At 34.8% G+C, this 10,579-nt stretch overlaps 1 protein-coding gene across 1 annotated transcript in view; it reads right to left on the bottom strand.

Annotated features, from left to right (window-relative positions):
* The window catches only part of LOC107746133 (PIN2/TERF1-interacting telomerase inhibitor 1-like), a 27,991-nt gene extending 18,786 nt beyond the window's left edge, over positions 1-9,205 (bottom strand). Inside the window, exons 1-5 of the mRNA XM_016560233.1 lie at positions 9,106-9,205; positions 8,634-8,743; positions 7,869-7,961; positions 7,677-7,758; positions 7,232-7,315 (exon numbers count right to left, since the gene is read on the bottom strand). Coding sequence (XP_016415719.1) covers positions 7,232-7,315; positions 7,677-7,758; positions 7,869-7,961; positions 8,634-8,743; positions 9,106-9,124 — 388 coding nt within the window. The 5' untranslated portion in view covers positions 9,125-9,205. The remainder of the gene's footprint in view (positions 1-7,231; positions 7,316-7,676; positions 7,759-7,868; positions 7,962-8,633; positions 8,744-9,105) is intronic.
* Between the last annotated feature and the right edge of the window lie 1,374 nt (positions 9,206-10,579).

The raw sequence follows: 10,579 nt of genomic DNA, 5'->3' as shown, positions 1-10,579 counted from the left end.
TGACGTTGTATGTTGTTGTTGCATTCAAGCAATTGACGCCGAACTGCCACTAATTCGAAAGTGAAAGTAAAATACGCACGGCGCTTTTACAACCTATTTAAAAGCAAAGGAAAGCGAGGAAAAGAGGGAACGCCCCCGCCGCCACCCCCACGGTGATACCGGTACTACCGGTGTTGTTACACGTCGATTAAAATTTCGTCACCATCACAACCCTAGTGGCAGTATAGTCTACCAGTGCACACAAGGTAATGAAATCCTACTGGAAGCAAGGTGGATGCGGATGGAATCAGGTCATACAAACGAAATTTATGTATAATGCGGAATGTCACAGAATTTGCCAAATTTTCATAAATCAAAAGTAGGTCAGTACACTTAAATGAAAACGTGATATGGACTAATGTCTGTGAATATTAAACTGCAAATATACTATTTAAATATGAAGATTGTATGTTCTGCGTGTCTCTGTGTGAATGAATGGCACAGACGCGCGGTTTCGTTTACTACACACATAACGTTACTGAAGTGCGTGTACCGCTTGCGGTGTTTTCAGACTCTGCCGTCTCAATATATGAGTACATGACCACATGAACATAATCTGTAGAACTGCTCTGAGAGTCACTGCATGAGCATTTTACAGTTTCTTGTGAGAAAAACTATCATCATATCATACAAACAGGAACTTAAAGGTCATCACAGCAACCCGTCAAAATAAAAGTTCAGTTTAACTTGAAGAAACTGTGACAGAAATATATTACTTAATGTAATCATATTACTACTAAAAATAATAAAAAATATATTATTAAAACATCATTTTTTTAATTTACCAGAATACACAACACAGTATTTCTGGAAAAAAAAATTATAATAATCACAATAAATTATTTTTTAATAAAATCAATTAACTATAAATGCTTTTGATTACTAAAATTTAATGAAGCCATTAAAATGGAATCCAGAAAATGTATGGAAAACACAGAATTTGGTTAAAACTGAATTTGAGAAAAAATAAAACATATTTCATAGGGCCTGAAAAATGTAATTTTGGTTAAACTTTTGTAAATTGCTGTTAAATTGTGTATGTTTTATGATTTCAATTAATTAGACATGCTTTTTGATTAATACAATTTAATTTAACCATTAAAATAGAGTTTAGAACAATTAAAATGGGGGAAAAAATGGAATACAGAAAATTAAAACAGAAAAAAACAGAATTTGGAAAAAAAAAAAAAACTGAATATGGGAAAAAAATCATAGGGCCCTAGAAGCAAGGTCACCGTTGAGAAGGTAACGAATGTGACAGAACTCTGGCCAAACCAGATTAGCAATCACAGAGGCTTTTTCGGATCGACTTGCTAATCTGACAAGCGAAATACTAATTGACTGCCTCAAAAGACACCTGGATAAGTTCTAAGCTTTTCAGTTGCCATTAAATGAACAAGGAAAAAGGATTTTCTGGAACAAGAAGTGAAGGTGACAAAAAAAAGATGAGGGGTGTTCTTTTAACTCTCTGAGCAGGAAATAGTAATGATGAAAATATTATATGCACTGGTTTGATTCTCAAAAGAAATCATGTCAATTATTAATGAAGGGGGTCAAAATTGTTCCGTTCATCTGTGTAACAGCTTGACCCACTCAGCCACTCAGATGATGAAGTGCTTGCAGTTCAACGCACATCAAGAAGTACTGGATCAGTTGATAAATGGGCAGCCAATTAAATCTGGGTTACTGGTTTACGCTGCTCATGTCTGAGATGGGCGCTGGAGACGCTGGTGCCTTTCTCCTGTTCTGAAAGCCATCAATCTTTGAAACAAGCAACCTCACGGCTACCTCCATCCTGTCTAGAGCAGGGTTACATTTGCTTCCATTCTAAAGGACCAGTCCAAAACATCTTAAGACTGAAAGAAATATATGCAGTTCCACCACCACTACACTTTCCACTTTATTTTCCTGACAAAAGATAATCAGCACCAAGAGGATATTCAACACCAATAGACCTCTACAGACTACATATAAGATTGTTAATAGTCAAAAGATGACAATTACTCACAGTATTACTCTTTTTAGAATAAAAGTAAAGTCATCTAAATTATTAAATAAAAGTAAGAAAATTATTATTAAAAAATATTTAAATTTTCTACAAAATAACAACCCTTTGCTTAGATAAAAGCTGTAATTGCTGGTCCACTCTAAAATAAGCAAGCAAGTAAATAAATAAATACACATATACTGTAAGGGGCTAGGAAACGCTGTTTTGTACTCATTTATTGACGAGTCGGCGGCAGTGCGGCCAACTGAATGCGCTGCGTCTCTGCCGCTCACTGCACAGAACAGACGCAGAGAGAGGTGACACTTCTCCGGGAAAGTCAGACCTCGCGTTAGCGGGACAGCCCTGGTGAAATCTTCCAACTGAACCAACTGATACACCGGTATTGCGGTATTTTAAAAATTCACATCGTAACAAAAATAAACACCGGTATTCGGTATGAACCGGTATACCGCCCAGCACTAGTACATAAGACAGTAAAAGGTTTTTGTACAGATATTCTTACAGTACCATTGAAAAGTTCGGGGACAGTATTTAATTTTTTTTATTTTGAAAATAAATGAATACTTATTTAGCAAGGATGCATTAATTTGATCAAGTGACAAAATGCATTTATAATATTACAAAAGACTTCTATTTCAAATAAATGCTGTTCTTTTGAATTGTCAATTCAAAGAATCCTAAAAAATGTATCACGGTTTCTACAAAAATATTAAGTAGCACAACCATTTACAACACTGATAATTAGAATAATAAGAAGCGTTTCTTAAGCAGCAAATCAGCATATTAGAATGATTTCTGAAGGATCATGTGACACTGAAGACTGGATTAATGATGCTGAAAACACAGCTTTGCATCACAGGAATACATTATATTTTAAATTATACTCAAAAAGAAAAAATATTATTTCACATTGTATTTGACAATATTATTGGTTCTATTGTATTTTGAATTAATTAATGCAGCCTTGGTAAGCACAAGAGGCTTCTTTTAAAAACTTTTAAACACTGACCCCCAAATCTTTATTTCATAACATATTTCAAGCAAGCATCTAAGCATATTATGATGATGGTACACTGGTGTACAAGAGAGTTTAATGGTTTCCAGACTAACTGAAGTATTTACATTTTACATTTACTTTAAAATGAGTGGCACACTTTTAAGCGTTAGATATAACTAGTTTATCTGTTAAATCAATTAAAGGCCTTAACCTGGCAAGTTTGGGTGAGGCGTACTCAGGAAACGTACAAAGGGTGAGGCCATCTATGGGTTACAGAGCAACCAATATCAGCAAAAGGTGATCCACTCAACAAAGCCTCCACAGGGGAGATAGGCGGAACCCTGACATGCTGACAACAAGCCAACTGCCATGACAACAATCTGAAATCCATTAGCAGTCGTAACAACCAGTGTCATGTTTGTCAAAGACATCTTAGTTCCACTTTCAGATACAGCAACATAAACCTTGAACAAACTGATATTGATCAAATTACAGACTTCACACCTTAAGAGAACAGAGTCTACTTCCGAGAATTCATTTGTCATTATTGTAAATCATAATCAAAGAGGATTTCAGAGGAATTGCATTGCAAAATGTATGAATACCTTTTACTGTTAACCTCTAAATGGTTACGTTTTCAAAATGTGTAACGTCAATCATACCAAGAGTAGAAAAAACACTTTTACTAATGAGCTTGAAAATAGCACAAAATGTGACTTATGGAGGCAAAGGGCAGCCACATAACCAATCAGAGTTGAGCTGAGGTCACAGACATGAGGTTAGTGAGGTGCCCAATTACCACAGGGGGTCGTGATGAGGTTGTGTGTGAGATGTCCAGTCCGTCTCATTAGACATGAGACACATCCACTGAGAGTACGGTCTTCCTTCTTGTAGTTAAACAAAGACTTTGAAAACAGAGACAACGACGACAAAAACATTAACATTGTTTTGGATGCGGTGTCATCTGTGGGACTCATCAGGTGCTGATTGAGGCCATTTTGAGAAGTGAGTGTGCTGGCCTGTGCTCCTCACAGGAAACAGGAAGTCAAGCTTAGGAGCGGTATGCTACGGTGTCCTCTCAGGTGATAAGAGACAACGAGTTTTTCGCAACATTCCTGACATTTTTTAAAAACATCCATCATGGAAAATGAGACAATGTCTAAAAATACCACCCTTACAAATGTCAAAGCATCAAGAATATAAAACCTGAGGGCAAATAAATTTCCCACTCATAAAGACCACCAACAAACATCAGGCCGCCCTGCTTTCCATGCTGGGAAGGATGTGAGCCATTCAGCAGAGGTCACTCACCAGTACGTGACAAAACATTCAGGGAGATCGTTCAACTGCCAGATCAAACTCAGGTTAATTGTTTGTCTACATGATAGTCAGAAAACTTGGAGAATCATGAAGTGACGTTCTGTACTAGGGACGGCACGGCCTTCTGGTTAAGCTGACCGCACAATTTTATCATGCTGTTCTACTGCAGCGGTGACCCGTGAGCTTTTACTACATAAGCCAAAGCATACAAAGTTCAGCTACTGAACACAGGAAGTGATGGATGAACTCAAGTGATTTCTTTGTGAAAAGGTCAATCACCTAACATGTGCCCGCAAATAATATTATTATTAACTATACAACTATTATTTTTGCTTATTTTAAATAAAATTGTAAGGAGAAAACTATTAATTCTCAACCCTCTACATTGCGAGTAAATCACTCTGGGCGACTAAATGATGTCTAATATTAGCCTCTGGCTAATAAATTCTCATATTTTACTCACCAGTGTGTGAGTTGGATGCTAAGTATAAGTTAAGCACAGATATATTTTATTTTCACTCGCCGAACACTGACTGAATGCTTCAGAGTTCTCTCTCCATCAAGCGATCCATGCTATTTTTCAGTTCATCTCAATGGATGCGCAGAGCACCTGTTTCGCGTACCGTAAACTCTAGTGTGAAGGCGCACGACTCGCCTTCGCTTTGCTTTTTTCTCACACGCAAAGAGAGAGAACGCACGAGAGAGTCTTACATACCTTGCAGAATTGACGCGCTACATGTTAACGATATTCTTTGCTGTATTTTCCTGTAAAAGTAACGGAGTTCATTTGGAATTCTTCAGCTTTTAAGAACTGCCGGGTTTTCTGGTAGTGGGCGGAACTAATGCGCAAACGGCAATCTCATTGGCTGGCGCTCACCTATTATGGTCCCTGTTTTGATTTCAGCAAATCAATTCCAGCGAATGCACACAACCTGATTAATATTCATGAATCCAGCAGCTCGTTAACCCTTAGTGCGTTTTATATTGTTCTTATTAGTAGAATTCGTAGATTATCTTACCAGTGTTATTGTTAGTTTTTCCCCATTTTTTTTTTACAGAAACACAGAATGACCAAAAAAGCACCACCACCAGTCCTAAGTTTAGTTAAAATGACTAATATGCATTCATATATATGGTTACCAAGTTTTAATTCAAATTACTAAAGTTCTATCATTAAAACTTGATTATGGTTACCAAGTTTTAATTCAAATTACTAAAGTTCTATCATTAAATGATACTTGATTATCATAATATCATATTATAATGCTTGACTGACTGATTTAAGAGTGTACTTTCATATTTAAAAAGCTGTGCTATTTTACAAACATATATATATATATATATATATAAATAATATACATATCCATATATAGTATATCAGTTTGGCGAGTAAACTAAACAAATTTACTAGCCAATGGTGATTCAATTGCCAAGGTGTCCGTAGAGAGCTGCATTCTACAGCCGTGGTTCTCAACCTGGCCACTAGTGGGCTTTGGTTAACGTCCAAGGAGCCTCAAGATGACAAAACAAGCATTAAAATAAGACCAAACAACAAAAATCAAGATACTTATTTCAATTCACTCAAAAACAGCCTTTTTTCTTTGGAAAAACCAGGATTCCCACTGCCTTGAAAATTCTGAATATATTAGAAAGCCTAAATTTAAAAGTACGACTTCTAAGCTCTGAAATATTTTATTGGGTACAAATTGTGAGAAAAATATACATGTTAAAAATTTTCATTTTAAAATAATATTTTTATTTAAAAATCCCTGTCCAATTTATATCACAAGGGATGCAAACTCATCATGGGTGAAAAAGGTGACCCTAGGTTTTCTTGCTTTTGGATTTATTATAAAATGGCTATGAAGTATAGCAAATAAATAAATAAATAAGCCCAGACACCAACAGTCTAGCAGGGTTAATTATTTAAATACTTAACTAGTTAACTACAAATTAAGTTAATTATTAATGGTATAATAATTAAATAATGCATTAAATATTTTGGGTTTTTTTATTATTATTTAATTTAAAAACAAAATTTTTCAAACACTGCCTAAAAAAGGACACATCAAAAAGAGTGCTTTAAGTAATCTTTACCTGTAGAAGCTGCTAAAGGCAACACAGACTTGTTGCTGCTGTAGTTTTGCTACTCTGAATTTACTCTGCATCACTTAAAGCACAGCTCTGTTTTGACATCGGCTTGTCAGATAGTTTGTTCCATCATTGCTACAGGTATCACCGTCAATCGCAGATACATTTTGCGGATTCACTCGCGTAATTTTTTTACACTCGCGTTGGTCATTCCTGAAACAGTATACGTTTGGTTCTCTTACACTTTTCTTTGAACTGTGAATGAAGTAAAAACCGAGCAAAGGGCGCTTATAGCGTAACTGACCAAGCTTACTCACGCGGAAACTCCTGATATAATCAATAACTATCTATACAATGAATATCTTATTTACATCGTGTAAGCTTTCTTTATGTCTTGTTATAATAGATCTGTGAACGTGTAGAACTACGCAAACTTGCTAAAACAAAAATTAGATCAGAGCGGATTCTGACTAACCTACAGTAAACACCTCTGACTGGCCACTGCTTTCAACAGAGATGCCTGTGATTGGCTACAAAACTCAACACTGCAAGACATGTTGTAAATAAAAACTTTTGGCTTTGTAATTCGAAACCAGAGCGCGCACACAAAAACAGGAAAAACTCATGAGACCTATTGTATGAATATTGTTGTGGACAATGAGGGGCCTTGCAGTCAAAAAGGTTGAGAACCACTGTTTCACAGCAAAGTTTTCTCAGAATAAAGTCCTGTAGCATAATGCTTAATTTGCAAGAAACCGTGACACTGAATGACTCACCCTTAGTGAATTTCATGTAGTGGACCCTTTTCTTGGATGTCTTTGACTTTTCTTCCAAACTAAAACCCTGTTCCTGTGTGGGGTCTGAAAGTATACAAAAACAGAAGAAATTAAAAAATAAAATGTGCTAACAAAAAAAATGTGTTATCACACATAAGATTTTAAACATAAGACTGACACACACCTAATGCTTAAGAGAAATGAAAACCAGATTGTTCTCAACATGACAATGATCACAGCACGTTTCGTGTTATTTTAACATCACAATAGCACCACCTAGTGAACATTAGGGAGAAATAAAATGTTTCAAAGCTGCAATGACAAACATCAAAAAGTTCAATTGTTCTGCTCTCACTGGTCAATAAATTGATTTTTTTTTTTTTACACACAAATGGTGCTTTAACACAAATGGTGCTTTGCACTCCATGTTTAAAATTCAGCTTACTATCAGTGTTGTTCTGTGCATGGCAGCTGTTAAGCTCAGCAAGGAGTTGATTAAAATCATCCTGATGGGCAATCCAGTTGTCCTAATAAAAATAAATAAAAAAAGATTGATGTGACCAAAAAAAACAAAAAACAAAAAACAAACACCGAACACAGCAACTTAAAAACCAAGAAAACAGGAATGATTCTTCACCTCGTTGCTTGCAGTAGTGCCCAGACCCAGGCTGTTGTTCTTGACTTTAACCTTGATGTGTTCTGTAGCCCCCTGTTCACTCTTGCCAAGACCCTGCCACAAAAAAAACAAAGAAAAACACATAAACTCACACAAATTATGACATTATTAGAAGAACAATTACCTTTCCACACAAACAAGAAGTGGAGATTTCTTTTATTACAGTTAACTGATTTTTACCTTTCAAGTGAAACGAGGAAAACTGATTTCAACTGATTTTATTCTCATTCCATTCTGAAATGTCAAATGTGAAGCCATCAGGAAAAAAGATGGCCTTAAATAAATAGACAGACAGACCTAAGGCCTAACAAATAAAGGTTTTTTTATTAGCCAGCCCACAACACTTTGACTGGCCCTATCACAAACAAAGAAATAATTAAATAAGTGTTTTTTTATTTTTTTATTTTTTAACAATTTTGTTTGGTCATGTTAAGACTATCACAAATACTACTGCAATTTAAACAACTTCCAATCAACTCCTCATCTGTGCCAGCCAGCTAGATAATGTTATCTTGGCAGCATTTAATCATTCTTCAATAATTCATAACAGAATGTTTCATTTTTAAGCTGATGTGGCAGCTGACATGGAAAGTGTCATCTGTCAAATGGACCACAATTCTCTGCAGTATTCGAACGCCTTTTAATTTTGAGGTATTTTGAGCTAAAAATTTATATTCACTACAGAAATTTGACGCATATTGTTTTATAAAATGTTAAGCCTGTTACCTTTCCTTTGGACCAGCCCATGCGTTCCAGCATTTTCTGTCCCAATTTGGACTCATCGTTGCTCCATGCGCTGTTTCTGGGGTCCACAGACCACTTCTGTTTACGACGAGCTAATGAAATATCAAAATTATAAGAAGCATGTTACAAACTCTACATATTAAACCACTGCAATAATAAAACATCCACTTTCATGTTACGTTTGTATCAGAAAATATTACGTTAGAAATGTCACAAGTGTATTGTGTCTATGCGGAACAGTATAAAGCTGAATATACGTATATGATATAAAGAGCCACGATTGCTAGCCTGCTAGCAAACATGCTAAACAACGTGAAGGAATGCAATAACAACTTTAATATACCAATATACCATCAATCAAATACATTCCTAATACAATCTTACAAAAATTGGCAACTAATATTTTAAAACGTATAAAAAATATCCTAAAATACATTCCAAATTGTAAACTCACGTTCGGCAAGCATGGACATCTTGAGGGGTGCTTGAACACATGGAGGAACAGGGAGGTTGTCCAATTTGTGCCTGATTAAAATTAATGAATTGCTTAAATTAATGTATTCATGTCTGTCGTCTAAAACATCACAGCATTATTATAAAATATGAAATTTATTTAAAACCCACAAAAAAACTATATCAAACACGAATTTAGATTATTTACGCCATCAACACAAGTAAACGTATGCACTAGTAGTGTATATTTCGTAACATTAGATGGCGTAAGTGGGTTAACTATTTAGAATAATTTTTAATTTAATTTAATAAATACTTATTAGCTTTTAGAGACTTTGTTTTTATTTATTTAATGTAATTCAATTTATTTATTACAGTAGTGGCTATCAAGCTCTAAAACAAACTGGTTTTCATTGCACATCATCATTTTGTAAGGCCTTGCTTAATTGACATAGTGGTTTTGAAGTAATTGAGACTACATTAATACCAAAGATTAAGATTAAGATTAAGTAAATACCTAAATTAAACTCTCCATATAGCCTGTACCTGCCCTGTGTTAATGTTGTCTATATGTACAGTTTCCAAGTAAAATGAGTTTATTCTGAATCATGTGGGAAAGTGTTTTTCTGAGCACTTCCACAATGACTGTTAGGTCTCTTAGCAGTGTGCTGACTCTGAAGTGATTACTATAGCAACCAAGATATTGAGGACACTGTCTGAATGGATCAGATTTCATCACTTATAAAATTACACTGTGGACAGTCAGTCCCAAAGATCAGATTTGAAAACCGAATCAGATTTGTGTGCAATGTTGCAAAGGTACCTTTATGAAAAATATGTGTGCTTAATTTTATTAAACATGTACTTGTAATGTACTTTTTATATCATTTACTTTACCTTCATGTTGTTCCAAACCTGTATGAGTGTCTTTCTTCTGTTACACACACACACCAAAAAAATCATTGTCATGTTTTTATCTTTTGCCATGCATAATACATGTACTAAATTGTATCTTCATCATTACAAATATATTTAAATACATAACTTTAAAAGAAATAACATATTTTAGAAAACCATAAATGCTTGTCAGTACATTCAGCACTTTAACCATATTTCAATAAAAGTAATTATGAAATTACATATAAAGATACTTAAAGGTACTTAAGTCCTACCTCATTGTGTCAAAAAAGAACTCTAAAGTTCACATGATTGCATTTGATATAAATTATAATACATTTTCATTTAAATTGTAAATAACATGCAATTAAGTGTCTGAAAACATTACATTCACATTAAAAGTATGCTAAAGTGTGCTTCTTTTTCACTTGGACATATAGTATTGACTCATACCTTCATTTACACTTTTCTTTTTGTTGCATGAAAAGCATACAACTGCTGTTTCATATAAGCAAGGCTCCAATTATTTGTGCTTTGCACAGCTGTATTTTTAATACACTTGTCTAAATTGCAGAGAC

The sequence above is a fragment of the Sinocyclocheilus rhinocerous genome, unplaced genomic scaffold (genome assembly GCF_001515625.1).
Source record: "Sinocyclocheilus rhinocerous isolate Xijiao unplaced genomic scaffold, SAMN03320098_v1.1 scaffold40, whole genome shotgun sequence".
In the NCBI taxonomy this organism is placed as follows: domain Eukaryota; kingdom Metazoa; phylum Chordata; class Actinopteri; order Cypriniformes; family Cyprinidae; genus Sinocyclocheilus; species Sinocyclocheilus rhinocerous.
The sequence above is the reverse complement of the archived record's forward strand: the minus strand, read 5'-3'. Positions and strand labels throughout refer to the sequence as shown.